General features: G+C 42.1%; 3 protein-coding genes across 3 annotated transcripts; 2 read left to right on the forward strand and 1 right to left on the reverse strand.

The window, feature by feature from the left end:
- Positions 1-40: 40 nt before the first annotated feature.
- Positions 41-967, forward strand: LOC146976097 (olfactory receptor 52D1-like). The gene has a single exon (XM_085796681.1). It carries the CDS (start codon positions 44-46, stop codon positions 965-967), a length of 924 nt encoding a protein of 307 aa, XP_085652807.1. The 5' UTR covers positions 41-43.
- A 16,499-nt stretch (positions 968-17,466) lies between these two features.
- LOC146976098 (olfactory receptor 6N1-like) lies at positions 17,467-18,412 on the forward strand. The gene has a single exon (XM_085794467.1). The coding sequence runs from the start codon at positions 17,477-17,479 to the stop codon at positions 18,410-18,412; it is 936 nt and encodes a 311-aa protein (XP_085650593.1). The 5' UTR covers positions 17,467-17,476.
- Positions 18,413-25,044: 6,632 nt separating this feature from the next.
- On the reverse strand, positions 25,045-25,983 carry LOC146976099 (olfactory receptor 13F1-like). Its single transcript, XM_085794468.1, has one exon. It carries the CDS (start codon positions 25,981-25,983, stop codon positions 25,045-25,047), a length of 939 nt encoding a protein of 312 aa, XP_085650594.1.
- Positions 25,984-26,290: the final 307 nt, after the last annotated feature.

Raw genomic sequence — 26,290 nt, forward strand, 5'->3', positions numbered from 1 at the left:
TGAAAATTTGATATTAAAAGTTGATGATGAAAATATAATCAGGATGAACACTTCCCAGATTTCACACTTAGCACTTGCTGCCTATTTTGACACTGGTAATTTGAAATACTTGTATTTCATGATTGTGCTGTTCTTATACATTTTTATTGTCAGTATAAATGTTTTGCTGATTGTGGTTATCTGCTTGAACAGAAGTTTACATGAGCCCATGTACCTGTTTCTGTGCAGCCTGTTTGTAAATGAGCTGTTCGGTAGTACAGGGTTGTTTCCATCCCTGCTGGTTCAGATCCTCTCTGACATTCACACAGTGTCTGCTTCATTTTGCTTCTTGCAGATTTTTTGTGTCCATTCTTATGGAGCAGTTGAATATTTAAACTTAGCCATCATGTCTTATGACAGATATATTGCTATCTGTCATCCTCTACAATATAACACACGTATGACATCTAACAAAGTTGCCACACTAATTGGTGTGACATGGTTGAATCCTTTGCTTGTATGTATTGCCATATATTTGACATCCTCTTTACAGCTGTGTGGAAACACCATTTACAAAGTTTACTGTGATGGCCACTCTGTTGTTAAGCTTGCATGCTCAAATGCTCATGTAGCTAACATATATGGGCTAATTGTATCTTTTGGTACACTCCTTGGTGCCTTAATTTTCATCATGTTCACTTACATGAAGATTCTTCATGTTTGTTTTTCTGGCTCTAAACAGACCAGACAGAAAGCTGTCAGTACCTGCACACCTCACCTTGCTTCTCTATTGAACTTTTCTGCAGGGGCTAGCTTTGAATTAATGCAGAGCAGGTTTAATATGAAGAGTGTCCCCAATATGTTGCGTATTTTCTTATCATTATACTTTCTCACTTGTCAGCCGCTTTTCAACCCTATAATGTATGGACTGAATCTGTCCAAAATTCGTGTCATAGGTAAAAATCTAATGTCGAATGTAGGCGTGTGATATAAGGTTGCTGTTGGCTTGAAACCTTCAAACCTTTAAGTATTTTAAAGCAAAACTGTGCATTTTGTTATAATGGCACAAATAAATTAAATCAACTTTTCAACCTGTTTGCTTCTGTAATTGACATGCAGTATCTCACCCCCTATACTAAAGGGACAGCTTCACAGTTTTAGAAACAATACTTTGCAAAATTTTGTGACTACTATATACTATATACTAAAAATGGGCGGAATGTAATTTTTATGAAATTAGAAATTAAATTACCATCATTAGTGTTTATTTCTAGAACTGTTTTAGTGCTGTAACATACAGTACATACACAAACATTACATTTTACAACATGCTAATTTACATCAACCTCAAGAAGGCCATCAGAGTTGCAATTTAAAGGGACATTCCGGCATAAGTCTAACACACAATGACACCGAGTAAGACTCCTCCTCGAGAGATTTTTGGACATCACTGGACTCCTTATCTACTGCACTAGGTAATCTACTCGTCAGGGCTTCTGCACTAGTAGCAAACGGCTGGAGGAGAGTGGGCGAGTTGTGTTTTCGTCTCTTTTCAATAGAAACCAGGCAAAGCTAGCAGGTGTTTGATCTGATGCCTCGTATTATGGGCTGGGACCCTGTTTGTACAGTTGCTGAAGTTTGGTGCTGTTCTGAGCATTATTTGTGGCTATGATTGATGGGGGTTAGGGTTAGTGGAGAAAGCAGAGTTTTGCTGAAGTTGCTACAAATAGAGAAGGTAAGCAGACTTGATCTCTCGAAGGGGTGTCTTACTCGGTGTCATGGTGTGTTAGACCATAGGTTAAACTTATGCCGGAATATCCCATTAAGACGCATTCATTCTAACCAGATTCTTTTTACAAATCAAAAGCCGCGTTTCCACTACATGGTACCGGCTCGACTCGACTTGACTCGGCCTTTTTGCGTTTCCACTACGTAAAAGTACCTGGAACCTGGTACCCGGTACAATTTTTTTAGTACCTGCTTGGCTGCGGTTCCAAAACGGGTGAAGCGGTATTAAAATGTGACGTGTAAACATTGCAGACCGCTGATTGGTCAGAGAGTCATCACCAGCGGCCGCGGTTCATCAGATATCACCACATTTCAATAAATAAATGTTTTAAAATGAACAAACTATGCAAGTCTGGTCGCTTATCACCACATTTCAAAAATGAACAAAGTACGTGCACCTCAAACAACTTTACTGTGAACAACGGTGTGATCAGTATACAGTACTTTACACACAGCCCCCATGATACATTCATTTAGCCTACCAAACATGTGACAAACTATCATATTCATTTCGAAGGCATCATGGGGAGAGTGGGGTAAAGTGAGACATTTTTTACTTTGCTCCCCTCTAAGCCAGCTAAAATGATTTATCAGTAAAATGTACACATTTCCCATAAATTCAGGATGTTTCCTAGCAATGGAAATTATCAGAATGTATTTAGAATGAAGGGCAGTGAAAATATGATTGTTTTTTTTTTTTAAATGGTCTCGTGTCTCACTTTACCCCAGCTCAGGGGTAAACTGAGACAGACTAGAGAAATCAAGGGGGTAAACTGATCCACTTACTTTTTCCACTCTGAAACTACCAGAACAACACATGTTTTAACAGTTAGAATCCTGACAGCTAGCTTGACAACCACACTTCGCAGAACTAATGTCGGACTAGTAGCAGAATCATGGGGATTGGTCAATTAAGCACTTTTTTTTTTCTCAACACAAAGTGACTCAAGAACAAAATCGTGACCATTTTGATCAAAAGTCCTCTTGTGTGTGGGGGGAGCCGACAAAGTGGAATGTGACTAAAATTGAGTTAGCTAATTAACCGATAAAGAAGTGAGCTGACTGAGAGCACATAGCATAACAAAGCAGTGTGGCTACAGATCATAGATCACGCGAGATTTCAGGCTTGGGGGACGAGATTCTAGTGTAAATCTTTGTGTGTGGTGTGCTCACAGTGTCTCACTCATGGATTTATTATAATACACCATGGTCTCACTTTACCCCGCAGCATTGTCTCACTTTACCCCAACACCCCCATTTTAGAAAAAACGACCTCTCTTAGAAATTCAGGCTAATTTTCAGCCAGCATCATCACATGGTGTCGGTAGTTCATCATCATGTATCATAGAAGTTTTTCTACCTGAATCAATTTGCTTTGGCACAACAGTTGATTAAGTTGGCACCAAGAAAATTTACTTTTACATGCAAAAATTACATTTTTGTGAAAAAAAACATGCTTTCCACAGCATCATGAGGTCCTCTCCTTCATGGCCATGGGGAAATGGAAGGGGCTTGAAAACATAATGGTCAGATGACCAAAAATGTGTTCGGTTTTCTAGATACAGGGGGTGTCTCATATTACCCGGTGTCTCACATTATAGTACCCCACTCTCCCCTGCATAATAACATGTATGGTCATATTAATGTGTATGTGGTCTGAAATTAATGAATAAAATCTTCTCAAGAATCCTGCTGTCTGTGATTTTTTTTAAGGAACTAACAAAGATGAAAAAATGAAAAACCACTTATGTGTCACTTTAGGACTAGTACTGGACAGGTTATTGAGTAATGATTCTGTACTGATGAAGTAACTAGTTCACTAATCATCAATTTGTGATTAACTATATGAAATTTGATCATGAGTTAATGAAGAACTGATCATTAATAGTTCCTCATTAGTTCCTCATTAACTACTCCTCTGAAATTTGATCAGGGGTTCCTGAAGAACTGACCATTAACGAATAGTTAGTTAATCATTAGTTCCTCAGTTACTACTCTAATTTTGTGTACCTCAGTTCCCTAACCAACTACTCATTAGTTTCTCAGTAACTACTCCTCTGAAATTTGATCAGGGGTTCCTGAAGAACTGACCATTAACTAATAGTTAATTAATCAGTAGTTCCTCAGTAACTACTGTAATTTTGTGTACCTCAATTCCTCACTAACTACTCATTAGTTCCTCATTAGTTCTTCATTAGTTCCTCATTAACTACTCTAATTTTGTGTAACCTACCTTATTGTAAAGTGTTACCAATAAATGTTTTAAAATGAACAAACTATGCAGGTCTGGTCGCTTTTCCGCTGTTTTGCTACTCCCCCCGCCCCCCCGTCTGGCCATGTGGATTTGTTTACAGCCCGCAAAAAATCAGTACGGAGCGGTGGATAACGTTACGTGTATGTGTAGTCTTACTGTAACTGTCAAAAACAAAGGATTACAGTATTCGGGTTACGGAGCACGTTTATGTCATGGTGCAGCAGAGAGGAGAGCTGGGACACCGGGGGCGGCGACCGACCGAGTTACTACACTGATGTTGCAAGGTTCCCAGATAGCAAAAACCTTTTGGCATCATTTTGGCCCAAATCTGGCTGGTCATTTTGGCAAGATTATGGCCAGGCTTCCGGGCCCTAAATGGCCCAAAATAGGCAAGCCAAAGACAAACCAAAAGGAGGCCAAAACTCACCCAAAACTAATTGTGGCCTTCCAAAATACAGCCATAGCTGCCCCAAAAGAGCCCCAAATCCCCAAAATCCAACCAAAATCCAGCCAAAAAGTAGCCAGAACTGACCCAAAGAGAGGCCCAAAAGTAGCCAAAAGTCACCCAAAGAGAGGCCAAAACCCACCCAAAACTAATTGTGGCCTTCCAAAATATAGCCATAACCAGAGACGTTCTAATATGAGGAGACATACCACTCTGCCCGTTTTGAATGGGGAAAGCTGCGACGCCAAAGATGGCGCATGTCCCGCCCCTTTTCACCAGCAGCCAATCACCTGCGTTGCCAGAGCTGAACTAGGCCAATCATGTTGTTGAACCAGCGCATTCACAGTCACCACACACAGAACTAGGAGCCCATAGGTGATGATTAAGACGGATTTCATGTAAGTCTAGCGTTTATGTTTGGGCAAAAATCTCCAGACTCAAGCCGATATGTCTCCAGGTAGAGCAGGGCAGACCGGTGTGCTCGGGCTGCTGCTAGATCACGGACTCAGCCGTTACAGCCGTACAGTGACGGCGATGTCGTAAATCCGCGCGCATGCGCAGTTGAGTAGCCTACTCCCTGTGGAAAAATAGCGATTTAAACATCATTCTGCGGTAAAGTCTATGTTTTTTTTGGTTTTTATTTGTGTCTTATTTCACTGGCTAGCACGTCTGTATGTTTTTTCCACCCTGCTATCATGTTAAAGGGTGGATTTGACCATCCCTCCATTCATTTAGATAGGGGTCTGGTCTCTTTGGGGTTTTAGTGGCGTCGCCAAGATGGCCGCCGAGTGGCATGACTTGCCTAGAAGGACTTTGCCATAACTGTCCCAAAAGCCCAAAATCCTGCCACCCAAAGCAGATCCAAAATGAAGCCATAATGCCAAATGATTGCTCCCCTTAATAAACTTTAAATTAACTTTAAATGTACCTTGCTATGTGTCTATGTGTATTGGAAAAAAAACAATAGGAAGATTAATATTATTTCATCATCTTTTTATTTTTGAATTTACTGTTGACTGACTCCAGGCTGGCAGGTTGCAGGTCCCCAGCCCAGTAAAACCATCACTGGCCTGTGCTATGCTTGCATCTGTGGCGGTAGAGCAGATGGGGTTTCTTCTTGTGGCATCTAAAGTGATACAGACAAAGAGAAAACAAACTTAACTTGCTTTATTAAAGGCTTTATTACAGTTATAAAACTCACCCACTTTAAGTTGTAACTTTTCCATTCATCCCTCGTCAGGTGTCCTTTTCTGTCTGGTCCTTTGAAGGTTACGGTATGGGGCATTTTAAAGCCAAAGTGACAGGCCCAGAAGGTCCAAGAGAGATGACCTGAAAATATTGAGATCATTACCTACATTGATTTTAAAATCAACTAGCCAACCATTACATTACCCTACTCTAATAAAATCAAAGGCAGCTCACCAAATCCTTTTTATATTTAAGGAAGAGGCTGGGTCTTCTTCCAGGGCCATCATTTGCTCAGTGTTCTGCAGAGGAAAATAGGATATGTAAAATATTATAAGTGTGATAGGGAGAGCTCCCCCTCCTTTCACTGGCAGCTCGGCCACGGCCACGCCCCTCCAATCAGTACCGATTCCGAACAGCTGAGGCTAGTTCACTTCCTGGTCATCTTCAAATGTAGCTGCAGACAGCCAGCTGTAGGTTCTCCTCACTCTCTCCTGATCCTGCACTGCCACGAATGGCAATGTTTAGTTAAGGTATGTGTCATGTTCGTGTTCCAAGGATGAGGCCGTGTTGATAGCAAGTAACTTAGTTTAATGTCTCACGTTCTCAATAACATACATGTGGCTCCATGCAGTCTTGCTCTACCCTGTTATATGGTACGGTAAGCTGACTACTAACCAGTACTGCCGCCTAGCAGTCAAACATGTAATAACATCCAATCATAACATCCCCCCTTTTCTAAGGTAAAATGCATTAACATGAATTATCACATTAGCTGTGTCAGTTATTTCAACCATTCCACATTCAGCATAACTCTGCAACACATAAGCAGTATAAACAGTTTATATCAGATTGCATAACTCATATCTAAGCCAACACTAGACCATTTAGAACACATTCACAACATCAATCAATATACATTTTGTTCAACATGTTTAACATGTATATTGAATTGTCTTTGTTTATAAGTTCAGTCTATCAGGCTTTCTGATTTCTCTTGTGGACCTTCTTAACTCAGGTTCACTTGAAGTAGGTGTGTGAGAGTCAGTGTTACAGTCCATAGCAGGTGTGGGAATTACCTGAGATTCACCACAGGTTACACTGAGCTCACCAACAGTCCCTTGAGGAGTCTTTAACAGACTGCGACGATTGCGTCTGAGGATTTGTCCATCATCAGTTTTCACTGTGTACGATCGTGGAGCAACTTCTTGCACGACAGTTGCTTTTGTACTCCATCCATCAGCATCCTCAATCCTGACTGTGTTGTTGGTAGACAGTGGAGGGAGATGCTTGGTTGTTCTGTCATAGAATGACTTTTGCATCATTTTCTGTTGTCGTAGCTTATGCTCAATCTTTGAGTGATTCTTTTGTTTTAATTTGTCATTTTGATGACTCGGCAAAGTTGTTCGTAGCTTCCTCTTCATCAGCAGTTCAGCTGGTGATAGGCCGCACTGAAGAGGTGATGCTCTGTAGCTCAATAAAGCCAGATAGGGATCCGAGTCACTGTCAGCTGCTTTCTTTAGGAGTTGCTTGAGAATGTGAACTCCTTTTTCAGCTTGCCCGTTTGACTGTGCATAGTGTGGGCTTGACGTCACATGCTTGAAATCATATTGCTCTGCAAACTTCTGCCATTCTTTGCTGCTGAAGCAGGGGCCATTGTCGCTCACCACGGTGTGTGGGATGCCATGCCTGGCGAAGATAGATTTAGCATGTGTTATGACACAAGTTGATGTTGAGCTTGTTAGTAGCGCCATCTCAGGGAAGTTTGAGTAGTAATCCATTACCACTAAATAGTCTTTACCTCTGAGATGAAACAAGTCCATTCCTACTTTGTGCCATGGTGCTGTTGGCACCTCAGCTACCACCATAGGCTCTTTGCTCTGCTTGTTCCTGTGTTTCTGGCATGTTTCACATTTACTTATAAGTGTTTCAATGTCTTTGTTCAGTCCGGGCCAGAAAACCGTGTCTCTCGCCCTCCTTTTGCACTTTTCGATGCCGAGATGGCCTTCATGTATCCTGTGCAACATGTCCATTCTCAAAGCCCGTGGAATAACAATCCTGCCCTTTTTCAACAGCAGACCATCCACAGTACTAAGCTCACCTCTAACATGGTAAAATTGTGGACATGAACCAGCTGGCCATCCCTCATCCATGTTCTTCATGACATGCTGTAGCTCAGCATCCTTTGCTGTAGCCTCAGCTATTTGTCTTGACTTTGTGTCAGACACAGGCAGTGTAGCCGACACCATGTTCACGTGACACTGTATGTCTTCGTCTGTTGCACTCACACTGTCGCCTGTAGTTGCTCTGGAAAGGGCATCAGCAACGACTAGGTGTTTACCTGGAGTATATATCAGTTCAAAATCGTACCTCTGCATCTTCATCATTAACCGCTGAATCCGTGGAGACATTTCATTCAGATTCTTTTTGATGATGGCGACCAGCGGTCAATGATCAGTTTCGACTGTGAAAGACGGCAGGCCGTACACGTAGCTATGAAACCGCTCCAAACCATACGCCAGTCCCAAACATTCTTTTTCGATCTGAGCGTATTGGCATTCAGTTTTTGTCATAGCCCGAGATGCGTAGGCTACCGGTTTCCAGTGCTCACCCTCAGCCTGGAGTAGAACGGCACCAATACCATCTTTGGAAGCATCTGTAGACACTTTTATCCTCTTCGTGTGGTCATAAAATGACAACACAGGTGCTGTGCTCAGTGTGTCCTTGAGTTTTTGCCACTCATGCTCATGTTTCACTGTCCATTTAAACTCACAGTCCCTGTGCAGAAGCTCTCGTATGCATGATGTCTTTGCTGTCAGATTGGGAATGAATTTACCTATGAAATTCACCATCCCCATGATGCGTAGCACCCCTGTCTTGTCTGTGGGCCTTGGCATGTTCTGTATTGCCTGTATTTTGTCTTCATCTGGTTGGACACCACGTGCAGACAGCTTGTCTCCCAGGAAGAGGATCTCTTGAACGCCAAACTCACATTTACTCTTGTTGAGTTTCAGTCCATACTTTTTTATGCGCTCCATAACTCTGTTCAGCCTCTCGTTGTGCTCTTGGGCTGTGGACCCCCATATGATGATGTCATCAATGTAGACTCGAACTCCATCCAAGCCCTCGATGATCTGCTCCATCGCTCTGTGAAATATTTCAGGTGCTGACTTGATTCCAAAAGGCAGTCTGAGAAAGCAGTGTCTGCCGAAGGGCGTATTAAAGGTACAGTACTTGGTGCTGCTTTCATCCAGTTTCAGCTGCCAGAAGCCTTGTGAGGCGTCAAGCTTTGTGAAGTAGTTAGCACCTGACATTTCACTGATGATCTCTTCACGTGTAGGTATTTGATAATGTTCACGCTTTATGCTCTCATTTAAGACTTTAGGGTCCATACATATTCTCAACTCACCATTCTTCTTGTTTGTGATGACCAGTGAGTTGACCCAGTCTGTAGGCTCATTAACCTTTTTGATCACTCCTAGCATGATCATTCTGTCGAGTTCTTTCTTTAGGCAGTCTTTCAGTGGCGCCGGAACTCTGCGTGCTGCATGCACAACTGGTTGGGCTCCTTCTTTCAACTGTATTTTATATGTGAAGGGCAAAACACCAAAACCCTTGAAAACATCTGAAAAGTTCTGAACAATTGTGTCCATACAGTCATTTGTTGGGTTTATGGTCGGAACGATGCGATACACTCTTTTCACAAGCCCCAGTTCTTCACAGGCTCTGTCACCAAGAAGTGATTCCCGTTCCTCATTCACAACAAAGAAGAATAGGTGGTGCACTTTTCCTTGAACTGTGACACTCAACCTGCATGTGCCCAAACATTTGATTGGCCGCCCATTGTAGTCTTTCAGTCCTGGGGCCGTATTCCTAAAGATTCTTAGTGCAAAGAGTTGCTCCTAGTGGCCAAATTCTAAGAAAATTCTTAGAATCATGATGTTTTCTTAGAATTTCTCCTAAAAGTTAAGAGTAGATCCTAGTAAAGATAAAAGCTATTCCTAAAGAATCCTAGCTCTTAAGAGAGCTCCTAAGGTGGGATCTGTTAACTCATTGAGTGCCAACCACGTAATTTCTCGTTTTTCGTTCCCATGCGTTGAGTGCCAAAAACGAAATTTTTCGTTTTTTGCTTTTTTTTTTAAATTATGAAAATAGACACTTTAATACACATTATATGTAAATTTGGGGACTCTACGACGAGGAGAACTGAAATAGATGACGATCAAAGTCACATGACAGCTCATGATCTGGAAGTTTTTATCATAACTCAGCTTCTGCAAACGGAGGTCTGCATGTGGATGCAGCAGCTGCTCCGCTGCTGCTCCGCTCTCACCCGCGAGGCTGCAGCAGCTGGGAGCTGAACCAGGAAGCTCTCAGCCCACTGTCCCGCCCGGTCTTCATCTGGAGCAACACCGTGTCCTCCCCAAAGTCCTCCCGCGGTAAAATCTGATGGTCTCTGGACCAAAGCAGACCGGCACCACCGACCCGTACCACAGACGGACCGCGACCACCGGCGGGACCGGTGTTCGCGAGCCGCTGTGGCCGACAGAGCCTCACGTTCCGCGGCGAGAGGCTGTGACACGGCACGGTGCGTCTGTGTTATTGCTGTTTAGTGGCGCCCCCCCCGCCCCCGATGGTGGTTTTGTGAATAGAACAACAATTGTTGTGTATATTTATCTTATACGAGCCCTTTGATCCAGAAATGCGAGTGTCTGAAGAGCGACAGACACAAACAGCGCACCTTTCATAAAAGACGCTCTATCTCCTTTTCTAGAAAAAAAGGAGGGATTTTGGTGAAACCCAGCCATGTTTAGCTTGACTTTTCTCAGGAACGGAGGCACGTAGAAACAAACGGTTTGTGGCCATTTGAAGGATAAAGTTAAACCTTTCAAATGAGCTACAGTATGTGTTGGTGGCAATAATATAGAATACACTATGGCTCTAAAATAAAAAGTCAAATATGGTCTAATTTGCCGGTACACTTGACTAAAACTTTGGAAAGGAGCGCGGCACTCAATGAGTTAAGAGTAGGGAAGAGGACTTTTAAGTGGCTTAGGAGTTCCCTAAGCAGAGGACAAAATGGTGGACAGAAGAGGCAGGAGAGATATTCTCCAAACACTGGATGTCAGTGAATTAATGAAACGCTACAGATTGTTCCTGTTCCTCTGTCCAGTTGGGTTTCCTTGTTCTTTTCTTCTCCATTGCTGTTCACTGGTTTGTGGTAGATTTCAAAGCCAACCAACACTGCTTCTTATAGGCCGGTCAGCAATCACAGACACTGATTAAAGCTGAGCCATTTTACCCTTGTTAATACCAAACTGAGTTGGAAAGTTGAAAGTGCAAAAATGACCAGCATGGTAATTAATATAAGCAAATAAATCTAAGTTTCACTATGTGAATACTGTGCAAGTTTTCACACATTTTGTAGGATAATTTAAAAGTATAGCTTACTATTCATTTAACAGATATTTTCTTTTATGTTAAATAATTTTTACAATTACACAGTCTTCATAAGATTGGATTTTATGGTTAAATTTATCGATTTGAGGGTCCATCCTTTGCCCATTATCACCAAAAGTATATTTTTTTATCTAGCTTTTTTTTAAAGTATATTTTTTGGGCATTTTGGCCTTTAATTGACAGAACAGTTGAGAGAGAGACAGGAAATGGGAGGCAGAAAGACATGCATGATAGGACTGCTCGACACAGGATTCGAACCGGGGCCACCTGCAGTGAGGACTATAGCCTCAACACATGGGGCGGGTGCTCTTTATCTAACTTTTAGGATCAACCAATCACAGCATTTGAAATGATGACTCATACCTAGCAACGAAGGTCAACCACACCTCCTCACTAAGATAGGAGTTTCTGTCCACTCCTTGCTCAGAGTTCTCTGAGAGTGTTGTGGAATCACTCCTAAGCTAAGACTCCTTGCTAGGAATTTTTAGGTTAAGTTAGGAGCTCTCTGAGAGGATTCTTAGAATCTTTAGGAATACGGGCCCAGATTCTTTTCTTTTTATTTGTGGCTTATTTTTCATTGCCTTCACATCACACATGCTTATGAGATTTGCTTTCGCACCAGTGTCCAATCTCATGGTGACTACAGTCCCATTTATCATTAGAGGAGCTATCCACTTATCTTCTGTAGTGACATCATTTACGTTGTCTGGCTTATTTATTTGTTCACTTTCACAATTCACCATTCCAACAAAGAACGTGTCACTTAGATCAGGCTTGTCTATTAAGTTTACAGTTTTTTCTTTCTTCCCCTCTTTCCGTTTGGAGAAGCATTGTTTAGCAAAATGATTCTTGCCTTGACAATTGGAGCATTGCTTACCAAACGCTGGACACTGTCTAGGCTTGTGCTGTGAGCCGCAGCGCTTGCAGTTTATCATCACGTCCTCCTGCTGTGCAGGCCGGGTCTGTGTGCGCCGTCTCCGCTGATACGACACAGCTCCAACCGCTGCCGCGCTGTTGCTCTGCGCCGAGGCGACTGCAGACATCTCGCTGAACGTCCTCACGTGCCTTTGGGACAGCTCACTGGCCTGGCAGATCTTAATGGCTCCTGCCAGCGTCAGCTCCATCTCCCGTAGTAGCCTCTCTCTGACCTTTTTATCCTCCACGCCGTAGACAATCTGGTCCCGTATCATGGAGTCCGTCAGCATTGCGAAGTTGCAGGACTGCGCCTTTAGCCGCAAGTCCGTCAGGAAGCTATCAAAAGGCTCATGTTGCCGCTGTATACGAGACTGAAACACGTACCTCTCGTACGTCTCCTTCTTCTTCGGAGAACAGTGAGTATCAAACTTGCTAAGCACTACATCCAACTTTTCATTATCTTCAGGACTGTCAAACACGAACGTGTTAAATACTTCTATGGCCCGTGGCCCTGCTATTGTTAGCAGCAGCGCTACCTTTCTTGCTTCTGGCTTAGCCTCGAGTCCCTTAGCAGCAACATAAAGGTGAAACTGTTGTTTGAAGGTGCGCCAGTTCACGTCAACATTCCCCGTTAGTTTCAAACTTTCCGGTGGTTTTAAATCCATGTCGTCCATTCGAGTTTACTCCTGGTACCATGTCATGTTCGTGTTCCAAGGATGAGGCCGTGTTGATAGCAAGTAACTTAGTTTAATGTCTCACGTTCTCAATAACATACATGTGGCTCCATGCAGTCTTGCTCTACCCTGTTATATGGTACGGTAAGCTGACTACTAACCAGTACTGCCGCCTAGCGGTCAAACATGTAATAACATCCAATCATAACAGTATGCTTCTCCTCTTTTTGTTAGAAGTAAGTTCTGGCATATGCACTTAGCACTTTCCTTACATTTGTACAGGTGCAGGACTGAGCACTTAAGCTGCTGGTCACCGTGTTCCCTTCCCCGTTTGGTGCAGCACTCATCATGTGTGGATGTGTGTATGTGTGGCTGTATCATGTGAAGTTCTCAGGTATGATTGCTTTTGGTGTTTTGAGTAATTTCCTATATTTTTGGTTGGATATGTTATTCATATGATATTCAGTGCATACTAGTCACAGTATTTTACATCTTGTGTATATGATACGTGCTTTTCATACTAGGAACGAGGAAGTGATGTCGGCTCCTGGGTGCTGTAGCTGAGCTCTAGGCACTGCTGTTTTTGCCCTTTTGTTAAATATATTTTGTGTACTTATGGTTGCCTTGTTTTATTAAGTGTTTCCTTATAATTTGTTGTAGCTATTAGGTTAAAACCTAAGTTTTGTTTGTTTCTTTTCTTTTGTAAACCAACATTGAGTTTATATTCTATTCTGGAGTCCTTTAATGCCAGTACAGGCGGGTTGGTCATAGGCTTACAGGTGGTGGCTCACTAGGTGGAGGGTTTCCCCACTCTCTGAGTTTTATTTGCATGTTTAATACTTTGTTGTGTTCTAATCTGTGTCTTCTTGCTTTGCAGTGTATGTGTGTGTGTGTGTGTGTGTGTAACTCCCCCCTTCTGGTACCTGGTGGTTGTGGCCCATCTTCCCCTCACCCCCCCACTCCTGTTGGCCTCCCTGATACCACCCCTCTTACTAGTAAATGCTCCAGTATAGCGACTCCTCTTTTAGTAGGTTGGTCGATATAGCGCATTTAGCGTGCGCCCGTGTCTGTGTATCTATGTGCAGGCAGAGATCAGAGATGGTGTTTTAAATAACCATGCTAGTGTTTCACCAGCTCTCATCTCTGCCAGTCAGCCTCTCAAACTGCTGCCTCTCATGTAGACACACGTGAGAAAAAAAAAAAAAATTCTGTGAGAGACTGTGGCGGGACCTAACGAGACTGTAGCGGGCCGCCACAGTCTCTTTAATTAATGGGAAACACTGTTCTATTTTATCCCGCTCTTTGGTTAACCAGATGCCATAACTCAGCCATATATTGATGGCACCAATCTTGTCTATTAAGGCTAACCAAAATCATACCACATTTGAGCCAAAGGGCTTTCACAAAGCCAAAAGAAAGCCAAAAATGCCAAAAGGATGCCAAAATACAGCCAAAACATTTGCTATCTGTTTTCAGCCGTGAGACGCCAGGTGAAGGCAGAGAGCCTCCGTTCTCACTCGTCATGTAGTTAACTATCACAATTACTCCGGAGCTTTTTAATGAAGGTAAAAATGTGGCATATGGGTTCTAAATTAACACCCACCAACCCGCCAAATGCGGGTTAAAAATAATTTTGGCGGGTGTTAATAAAGACTTACTAGCCAGTTTGGCCGGTGGTGTATGAGGCAATCATGACGGTCAGAGCCGCTCTACTGTTCTCGGTCATTTGTCCCCCTGGCAGCACTTAGGCCTACTACATTTCCCATGAACACTGCATGCTACGTGATGACGTTTCAGACGCCCATTGGCTACGCACAGGCCGGTGTTTCACGCTACAGTACAGCACTGGAAAAGAGAGTAACGACACCACCATTGACTCCTGTGGTAAGGGGTTTTGCGCCCCGAGTGGCAGGATATGGGTATTGCAAAAGCGCCCAGAAAACTCATTCACTCCAATGTATGTGTGTTGCCCACTTGCTTGTAAATTGATGAAAACGGCAGTGTTTTTGTTTTTAGGTGTCTTGGTCATATCAAATTAAACTTATAATTTGTTAATTACAAAATGTAGATTGAAACATTAATGTAGACAACTATTTAAAAAAATTTTTTTTTTACTCGCCTATGTGATAATATTTATCTGTAAAGGATCCTCAATGATGCTATTAACGTGGGTGATCAATAAATGTCCTTCAATTATTGAAAATACCACACTTGCTCATTCACCAACAATGCAGAGATGTCAGTTCTTGGGCGCTTTTGCACTACCCATATTCCGCCATCAGGAGGCACTTCCATTGAACCAATGTGTGTCGTTACTCTCTTTTCCAGTGCTCTACGCTACAGCAGAGAGAGGACTCCAACACGTTGCTCGCAACCGACTCGCGAGTTGCCGGTAGCTCGCGGCCCCTTTCCCAAACCGGGCCCCTTGGTTGAAGCTGTGTGCGAGCATGGGGCCGTTCAGATGCAACGTGTAGACGTGCCACATGCCCGCTCACAACCAAAGTAAAGCTGTACTGGCGGTCGCGTTTTTTTTTTTCCATGCATGTCCGTGGTGCACAGATGAAAAAGCTCAACTTTTTGGGAGGCAGCAAGCAAACTGCGTGTCATGTGGTAAGAACAGACTCAGAATCAATCAGCTGCACGTACCTGCTTCTCCTGCAGTAAAATGCTACCTGGCTCTCAGTGCTTGTCGGTGTTGTGTCAAATCCTGGTTCCCTGTCCAGCTGGATCCCCTACTGTTTCCCACAAAGCTCTGCCCCCAGATGTAGAATGTGTTTTATAGACCCTTTCAGAGAGTATAAACAAATACAGGTGTTACCAAGGATACTAATTAAGGCTCCATTCCATTTAGTGTACCAGAGCGTTTTCTAATGAGCCACACCTGTCTTTGTTTATACTCTCTGAAAAGGTCTATAGAAGGGAAACACTGAAATATCAGTAGAAATGGGTAGTTGGACAGACGTCATGCGCCGCCATTACGCAGCAATTCTCGGTTCCACGGTGAGCGACGGTGCTTCATTATCACCGCCGCTGCTCCGCGCCGGTCGACAAGCGCTTCTGCCCCTCAGCTGTGTGTGTGTGTCTGTGCGTCTGTGTCCCAGCTGTGTGTGTGTGTGCGCACGCGCGCTCGCACGCCCGCGAGGGAGAGACCGAGTCCAGCTGAACTAGGGGCTGACTGACAGAGATGAAAGATGGTGAAACGCTGTTAACTCATTGAGTGCCACGCTCCTTTTCAAAGTTTTAGTCAAGTGTACCGGCAATTTAGACCATTTTTGACGATTTTTGTAGAGCCACAGCGTATTCTATATTATTGCCACCAACACATACTGTGGCTCATTTGAAAGGTGAAACTTTATGCTTCAAATGGCCACAAACCGTTTGTTTCTACGTGCCTCTGTTCCTGAGAAAAGTCAAGCTAAACATGGCTGGGTTTCACCAAAATCCCTGCTTTTTTTCTAGAAAAGGAGATACAGCGTCTTTTATGAAAGGTGCTCTGTTTGTGCCTGTTGCTCTTCTGACACTCGCATTTCTGGATCAAAGGGCTCGTGTAAGATAAATATATACAACAAATGTTGTTCTATTCACAAAACCACCATCGGGGGCGGGGGGGCGCCACTAAACAACAATAACACAGACGCACCGTGCCGTGGCACAGGCTCTCGCCGCGGAATGTGATGGTCTCTCGGCCACAGCAGGTCGGGAACACCGGCCCCACCGGTGGTCACGGTCCTTCTGTGGTATGGGTCGGTGATGCCGGTCTGCTTTGACCAAGGGATCATCACATTTTACCGCGGGAGGACCTTGGGGAGGACACGGTGTTGCTCCAGATGAAGACCGGGCGGGCGGGACTGTCGGCTGAGAGCTTCCGGTTTTGGTTCCGAGCTGCTGGAGCCTCGCGGGTGAGAGCAGAGCAGCTGCGCTGCATCCACATGCAGAACTCCATTTGCAAAAGCCGAGTTATGATGAAAACTTCCAGATCATGCAAGCTGTCATGAGTTTTTGATCGTGATCTATTTCAGTTCTACTCATCGTAGAGTCCCAAAATTTACATCGTTTTTGGCACTCAACGCATGGGAACGAAAAACAAGAAATTACGTGGTTGGCACTCAATTAGTTAAAAAAAAAAGTTTGTTTTTTCTCGGTGAGAAACTGTGGCGGACCCATAGCTACAGACTGTTGCTGAACTGACAAACAACAGGCCCACAAAGTATTCTATGTTGCTGGCATTAGTTGAGTACCATTCATAATGAGGTCACACTGCTGCTGTGGGTGTCTTCTTTCTAAGTTTAAGAGAAGTCAAAGTAGAGTTTAAGTTCCAGTTAGCAGGAACTGGCAGCAAGACTAGAGCAGGATATCAGATGGATAACTTATAATGTCACAAACCATTGTGACTGACAAAAAAAAAGGTCAACTTGAGGATATTTTAGAACTGTTTCAATAATAACAATTTTATTAGTGTGCTATCTTTAAATTGAAAACTGTGCCAGACAAATCTGTATAGTTACATTTTTTCAAATAAAATCTATTTAAGGATCATAAAAAAACTCCAAGATCATACTAACGTTATTTTTTGTTAACAATTTTCTGTCATTTTTAACCTAAATGTTACACTGGCTCTAAATAAGGAGATCACTTTTCTTGCTCATACAGAAATGATTCTGTACTGTGTGTATGTTAATGCAGTGAGCTCAAAGAAGTGAAGAATTGCTATTTAAAGTCGTTTAATTTGATCAAACCTGTAGATGCAATTTTCCAGCAAGCTTGTGAACTAAACAGATGATCATGATGAACTCTTCCCAGGTTTCACACTTCACACTTGCTGCCTATTTTGACACTGGTAATTGGAAATACTTATATTTCATGATTGTCCTGTTTTTATACATTGTTATTGTCAGTGTAAACATTTTGCTGATTGTGGTTATCTGCATGAACAGGAGTTTACATGAGCCAATGTACCTGTTTCTGTGCAGCCTGTTTGTAAATGAACTGTATGGGAGTACAGCATTATTTCCATCGCTTCTGGTTCAGATCCTCTCTGACATTCACACTGTGTCTGCTTCATTTTGCTTCTTGCAGATTTACTGTGTACACACATATGGAGCTGTAGAATATTTGAATTTAGCCATCATGTCTTATGACAGATACCTTGCTATCTGTCATCCTCTACAATATAACACACGTATGACATCTACCAAAATCGCCACACTAATTGCTGGTACATGGTTATATCCCTTGCTTGCATGTATTCTCATAATATATTTGAATTCCCATTCACAGCTGTGTGGAAACACCATTTACAAAGTTTACTGTGATAGCCACTCTGTTGTTAAGCTTGCATGCTCATATGCTCATGTTACAAACATTTATGGGTTGATCGCCTCTTTTGGTACAATCTCTGGTGCCTTCATTTTTATATTGTTCACTTACATGAAGATTCTTCATGTTTGTTTTTCTGGCTCTAAACAGACCAGACAGAAAGCTGTCAGTACCTGCACACCTCACCTTGCTTCTCTGTTGAACTTTTCTGCAGGGGCTAGCTTTGAATTAATACAGAGCAGGTTCAATATGAAGAGTGTCCCCAATATGCTGCGTATTTTCTTATCGTTATACTGGCTGACATGTCAGCCGCTTTTCAACCCTGTAATGTATGGACTGAATCTGTCCAAAATCCGTGTCATAGGTAAAAATCTGATGTCTAATGTATGCTTTTAACCAATTTATCTATAGGCTGTTATTTAATCAATAATGATGATTGGCCTTAAGTATTCTAAAGCAGAACAGTCGATTTTGATGAAATGGTAAAATAGTAAATGAACAGAACTATTTGTTTCTTCAAAATATTCTCTATACTAATTCAGTTTTAGAAAAAAAATACTGTGAACCCATTTTGTGGCAGACTAAGACATGTATTGTAAATGAAATGGATATTAAATTTACCATTGTAAGTATTTATGTAATATATACTGTAAATACATTTAAAGGGACAACGAGGAGTTTTGGAAAAGCGAAGCGTTTTCACACTACATTTATGAGCCTCCGCGCACACTGTACATTTCTTTGACCGGGCGCAAGACAGACTCATGTTTTCATTCATCAATAATGAAAGTCAGAGGTTCAAAGAGGTTCACATACCACCGTAGTTCCGACCATAAACGGCGATTTGGCGGCGTTATTCTCATGACTCGCCACGAAGGAAACGCTGGTCGGCTCGACCAGCATTTCCGCCACCACTAATAATAACAAAATAACGATAGAGACAGAACGATATATTTATCGAAAATGGGCCCATTAACAAGTGTGGGTAGCGGAGATTCATCCACATTAACGTGAGACTTTTTTATAACCGAATAGAAACTCCTCGTTGTCCCTTTAAGTTCTATACAATCACATGGAATGCTACTTTACTCTACCTCAACAAGGCCTTTTATAGGTACCTTTTTAGTGTACAGAAAATCTGAATGTAATATTTTCTCATTCAATGGGGGATGGATGTGATGCCTCGTGAAAAAAAGGGGGCAAAAAGGCCACTGTGGCCTACTCCCAAAAACTCTAGGTCGCTTTGAAAGCCCTCTCATTCTTTCTGTTGAGGTGAGTGAGAGACAGGGACCAGTACAATTTGCCCATTTACTTTCTACTGCCTCTTATTGCCTAATGCTCAAGTTCAGTTTCCCGACACATTTGAACATGTGTATGATGCTGCAATACAATGACTGACCTCAGAGCAGTGGAAATTGGGTCAGAGCTTGACAAGTTCTAGTCAACCGGCCACTGTCATTAAATGACATTAACTGCATCTTAAAATAACGTCTTTTTAATTTATATGAAATAAGCAGTGTAGGATGTTTATGTCATTTGTATTATTGTCTTAGTAATTTAGGCATCAAGTATTATTGGATTAGTAATTCACTGATCCTTTGGCACTTGCATATGGCTTTTGTGCCCTAAAAGTTTTTCTCACTGGAAAAAACAAAACCAAGAAAATTCTTTACCCTAAAAAGACAGTATTTCAATCAGGACAGACCATTTACGACAAGAGAGCCAGGTTTGAAGATGAAGATGAAATTATATTTATTGTGCACAAAATAAACTTTGGCCAGCTGAGTAAACTGATCTGGGGTAGAGAAGCTTGCATCTGAAGAAGTTATATCCCCCCGGGCCTAGACACTGGTGGTGGTAGGGAAGCTTGAAGTCGCCTGATGAGGGAACTTCTTGGTTGAAGATCCAGATTAAAGTGAAATTCCGGCGTAAGTGTAAACCATGGTCAAACACACCGTAACACCGAGTTAGACCCCCCCTCGAGAGATCAATTTGCCCGACCGCTACATTCACGAGATCCACCAACTTCAGCAAATACCGCAATATCGCCACACACGGCGCTCTCCGGATCCACTGTCTGACCGCAACCAAAACGCCACCATTTGCCCAAAATAATGCTCAGAACTGCACCAAATGTCATCAATAGTACACACAGGGTCCCAGCACGTAGTACGAGTTGTCAAACATCTGCTAGCTTTGCCTGTTTTCTTTAGCAAGGAGATGCAACTCAACTCACCTACTTCTCCTCCGGGAGCCGCTCGTTGGTGAGGAAGCCCTGACGAGTCGATCACCGAGTGCACCGGAGTTCCGCAGCTCAATCAACAATTACCTCATGGAAATACAATCAGAGTTGGGTTTTTTTTTATCTTGCATATCACTTTATAACTATTATTATCGAGTGCTGGCCACGATATAGGCGCAAATGAGCATTTTTAAGAGCTGCGGAACTCCGGTGCACTCGGTGATCGACTCGTCAGGGCTTCCTCACCAACGAGCGGCTCCCGGAGGAGAAGTAGGTGAGTTGAGTTGCATCTCCTTGCTAAAGAAAACAGGCAAAGCTAGCAGATGTTTGACAACTCGTACTACGTGCTGGGACCCTGTGTGTACTATTGATGACATTTGGTGCAGTTCTGAGCATTATTTTGGGCAAATGGTGGCGTTTTGGTTGCGGTCAGACAGTGGATCCGGAGAGCGCCGTGTGTGGCGATATTGCGGTATTTGCTGAAGTTGGTGGATCTCGTGAATGTAGCGGTCGGGCAAATTGATCTCTCGAGGGGGGGTCTAACTCGGTGTTACGGTGTGTTTGACCATGGTTTACACTTACGCCGGAATTTCACTTTAAGACAGTCTGTATCTTGATGGAGGTGGTGCAGGGGTGGAGGTGGGCTGAGAGTTTGCTGAAATGACGGCTGGATGACAGGAGAGAGAGATAACTTTTAAATTTGACGCTAATCACTGATTGGTGGAAGAGAAAGAGGATGGCAGACTGTGATTGGTTGAATTATGAGACTAAGGGTGGAGCGAGAGGATAGCGGGAAAACAGGGAAAGGCTTTTGAGGCGTGCTTAAAGAGATAGTCTTCCTGTCTGAACTTTCGCTAAGCTTCATTCCTGGCCTGGCAGGAACAGTCTACAAAAAGGTCACCCTGAAAATTGTAAATTACTTGCAGCTGCTAAAGTTTATTTATTTATTTATTTTTGTAAAGATGATATTTGCAATAGAAAGTTTACAGGCTTCTAACAAAGGGCAACTGTATCTGTACAGTAGAGTTTGACCTGTGGCTGTAATTAACAGAAACATAGGAAAAACATTGTCAGTGATTGCACATACTGGTGTCGGGGGGCAACCGCTATTCCGACATCTCACCAGTCCAACACAGGGCTCTTGTCTGAATGGCAACACTTAATTTTCTATCAAATGTCCCATCATTCCTACAATTTTTTGCCTCCTATGGTTGGAATGACGGTATTTTTTTTCTTTTTTAAAACATTCTGCCTTTCCGACAATTCCTTTAATAGCGTATTTTTCCCCAAAAAAGATTTTGCACTGGTTGGGCTTAGGCAATGAAGACAGGAGTTTGTATGCTATTCGATCGTGTGTGTGTCAGTATGTGACTTATTTGGCTTTTTATTAGCAAAAATCAAATATTGCTTTCATAAATAAGTTTTTACCGAAGTCTAATCTCCGGGTTTTCGTCCCTCCACTTCGCGTCGGGCTGAAGAACGCCCCTTAGCCGTGGTATAATGAGCATATACCACGGCCTGTCGTGATATATTGCTTAAATATATGTTATAAATAAATATCTAGACTACATGTTTGCACATTTATTCTGAAATATAAAGAAAAAATATGTTAAATACATATTTCAACTATTATTTTGGAATATATGTTAAATACAAATATCTAGGCCACTTACTTTTCCATATATTTTGAAATATATTTCAAAAGCAAATCATCTTTCTAATTGCCTGCCAGACAAATTATCATTCATGACATCATGACTATCATGACTGTAACTGCTAACTGTTTCAAAACTCAGTGGGTTTGCAAAAGGGGGTCCCCAGCCAGAAGCTAATGCTATTCGGGGGGCCTTGCCATGAGAAAGTTTGGGAACCCCTGCATTAGAATATCATGGGAGAGTTTATTAAAGCAGATATCAGTGGAATGTTTTTGTTAATATAAGTCCTAAATAGTCCTATTTTCCGTCAGCAATCACTTACATGAAGTATTTCAGCCTAAACACGAGTCTCTCCGTCACTCTGCTCTGCTGTAACCCGAGGAGAAAATTTTCCTTGTGGGATACAAGTGTTATCCAATGAGGGGAGAGAACGGCATGAAGGGCTGTGTGTGCAGCCAAGGGATGCGCGTGAATGTGGTGACGTAGCACGAGGACCAATTGATGCCTGACAAGGGCGGGGGCTGCTAACTCATGGTGCGTTCAAGGAAACTCGTACTTTGTGTTTTTCCTTCCTGTGAAGTCATACCAGTTCGATCTGGTACGAGTTCACGGGTCGGAAGTTACGAGTGGCCGTTATAGGGAACTTTCACAGACAACAGGACGGTAAAAACACGAGCTACGGGTTACCTGGAACGCTACCAAGTCGTAGTTGTGACTTGAAGCTGTAACTTACGGTTTCAAAAGCCTGCCTTGAACACAGCAGTAGCCGAAACGGCCGTGCCGATGATATCTGCTTTAAGGCCTATGTCACTAATTCAATTGAACAATTTAATTATATGCTATATTGCTTAGGGTAATACTCAGAAAATTAGAATATCGTGAAAAAGTTCATTTATTTAAGTAATTCAACTTAAAAATATATTATTTAGACTCAGACTCATAACAGGCATTGCAAGATATTTCAAGCTTTTATTTGTTAGAATTTTGATTATTATGGCTTACAGCTTATGAAAACCCCAAAATCAGAGTCTCAAAAAATTTGAATATCACATGAAATAAACAGAAAAATTAGTTTAAATAAATGAAATGTCAGCCATCAGAAAAGTATAATCATTTTGTGTACTCAGTACTTGGTTGGGCCCCCATTTGCCTGAATTACTGCTTCAATGAATGAACTTTTTCACGATATTCTAATTTTCTGAGTATTACCTGTATATGTCTCCTCATTGACCTCATATCGCTTATCAGAAAAACACATTATTTGGTAACTTTTTGTTGTGCCCCTAAAATTATTTGTGTGCTACTAGATTTTTCAGTTTAGGAGCACACATGCTACTTGGGAAAATGCTAAGCGCCAAGCCCTGGCCTGGATTAATCAACATGTTCATACTTTTTTGTTTGTGTATTACAGCTATTTCTACACAGACCAGACCACTCTATATTGAGTATATTTACTTCATGAAAGCAATAGGCTAAACACTATGGGGCTGCTCTCAGATGACGGACTGAACTGTGACATCATCTGACAGGGAGACTTTCATCCAGAGACACAGAGGGAGACTTTGGCCGGAGCGTTTTTTCTTTAATCACAGAATCGGCGGACCAGCCAGACCCTTCTTCTCTGGAAGAGGGTCTGGTGAGCGAGACTATCCTTCATGCAACAGAAGTCATCAGCAAGATGGAAATAAAAACACTCAACATTTTGCAGAAGGATCAAGAGAGTTTTATTTGCAGTGACCAAAACCATAAATTCAAAATTTGACTGTGAAAAGAGAAGTTAACAATATATGTTTCAATAATTTCAAGTGCATATTTAGTAGTGAAGACAGAAGGCAGACTGACACATGCATGCATTGTGTGTCTATACTGAAGCTTGGACAGAATCCACATACTCTTGAACAGGCCCAAAAGTCCGACCACTCATTTCTCCGACTACCCATTAATCCGAGTTATTCTACAGTGTTACGGTTAGGTTTAGGGTTAGGGTTACTTTCGGAGAAATGAGAGGTCGGACCAATGGACACAAAAGTAAAGAAATGTATGGTCAGAGAAATGGGAAGTCAGTGAAACAGACGTGCGCCCCTGTGCTTCTGTATGACATAAATGAAAACTTAGGGTGGACCATATTTTGATTTCCAAAAAAGAGGACAGTTGACCTTGTGGGGGGGGGGGTTTCTAAAGGTAACAGCTAGATCACAGACAGAGCCAGCCCAAGGCATAAGGGCCCCAAGAGCAATAAACTTTCTGTTTAACTTCTGTCGATCCCTTGAGAAATCCTGTGTATTTACAAAAAACCCTTAAAAAGAAAGTATGACATGTTTACTATATCACTTTGAATATTAAGTGTAAATCAACCTGCAGGCTGCACTTCTGAATTAGATACCAAAAACCATAGATGGCTAAAAACATTCCAGGCTAGGATGTTGATCCGTAACGTAATTAGTTTGTAGTAGCTAGGTGTGTAAATGATCAATAATCAGTATTATTGGCAATAATAGAGGGCCTCTTAGGGCCCCATGGAGGCTTGGGCCGGCCCTGATCACAGATAAGCACGGCTGTCGGGTATTTAGAAAAAAGAAAAGAAAAGGAAAACAGTGACTACTTGTCAGCCACCAGACGTCCTGGACTACCGGCCGTTCTTCTCCAGAACACACAAATGTCCAGTCCGCCCCAGGTAAAGCTACACTTGCACTTCGGCACTTTGTGAGCAGAGGCAACGCTGCTCCGACGTCTGGCTCCCTTTGTATGAGAGCCACACATACAGAGGCAGCCTCTTGGGAATTACATCAGAGACGCAACAAAATACCAGAGTTTTCTGTGCAAAGCGCCAATCAAGTACGTTTAATGGTCCCATGAAAAACATTGAAAACCAGACATTTTCATGAATTTATAAAACCCGCCCGGACAGGACGTAAAAAGCGGACATGTCCTTGTAAAAGAGGACGTTTGGCCACCCTAGAAAACTGAAATGGGCTTGACCTTTGTCTCAGCCCACTACACTTGCATCAACATGGTCTGAAATTATTAAATGTATAGTCAAGATAATTGATAATATTAATTTCAGCTTCTGCTCTCACAATGTCTGTATTAAATGGATTCAATAACCTTTTCTGAGCACAACCCTCTAGTTTCTAAAAATGCAGATTTGAAATCAAGCTTTTACATATGACACGGATTTTAGACAGTTTCAGTCCATACATTATAGGGTTGAACAGTGGTGGGCAAGTAAGAAAATATAGTGATAAAAATATTCGCAACATATTAGGTATATTGGTCATGTTAAATCTGCTCTGTAATATTTCAAAGCTAGCCCCCGCAGAAAAGTTCAATAGAGAAGCAAGGTGAGGTGTGCAGGTATTGACAGCTTTCTGTCTGGTCTGTTTAGAGCCAGAAAAACACACTCTAAGAATCTTTATGTAAGTATAAATGATAAAGATTAGAGGACCAAAGACTGAGAGAGCACTAATAAATAGTCCATAGATGTTGTTGGCTCTGGTGTCAAAGCAGGCCAGTTTCACAATAGAGTGGTTATCGCAGTAAACTTTGTTTATAATGTTTCCACACAGCTGTAAAGGAACAATCAATGGCAATGTGCAGAAATTCACAAGAATTGGTGGTAACCATGTTCCAGCAACAAGCATTGCAACTTTGTTAAATGTCATACGTGTGTTATATTGTAGAGGATGACAGATAGCAAGGTATCTGTCATAAGACAAGATGGCTAAGTTTAAAAACTCTACACTTCCATACGAGTAAATGCAGAAAATCTGCAGGAAACAAAAAGGCTTAGACACAGTGTGAATGTCAGAGAGGATCTGAACCAGCAGGAATGGAAACAACCCTGTACTACCATATAGTCCATTTACAAACAGGCTGCACAGTAACAGGTACATGGGCTCATGTAAACTTCTGTTCATACAGATAACCACAATCAACAAAACATTGGCACTCATAATAAAAAAGTAAAGAGACATTACAATCATGAAATATATATATTTATACAGCTCAGTGTCAAAGTAGGCAGCAAGTCTGAAGTATGACGGTTGTGTAAAGTTTATCATGATCATCATCCTTAGGTTCACAACAACTGTACTGTGAACACTAATCAGCAGTTCTGTTTGTCACATTTTGTTTTAGATTTATAAGCCGATTTATAATGCAGCTGTTTTGATAGTCTGTTGGTTTTGGTCAATGTGCAGCTCAACATCAAGCACATATAAACACAAGACAGCATGATAACACAGTTTTAACATACAATCCCAAATGTAACATTTCCTTTTCATGGTCAATATAATGCAGAGGGTAAAAATTAGAAAACAAAGATAGTGACTATGTAACATTGAACATTCACCTGACGTCCTACTGCTGTCATCCTGT

Source organism: Trachurus japonicus, chromosome 13 (genome assembly GCF_045865225.1).
Source record: "Trachurus japonicus isolate A0001 chromosome 13, Traja_1.0".
Taxonomy (NCBI): domain Eukaryota; kingdom Metazoa; phylum Chordata; class Actinopteri; order Carangiformes; family Carangidae; genus Trachurus; species Trachurus japonicus.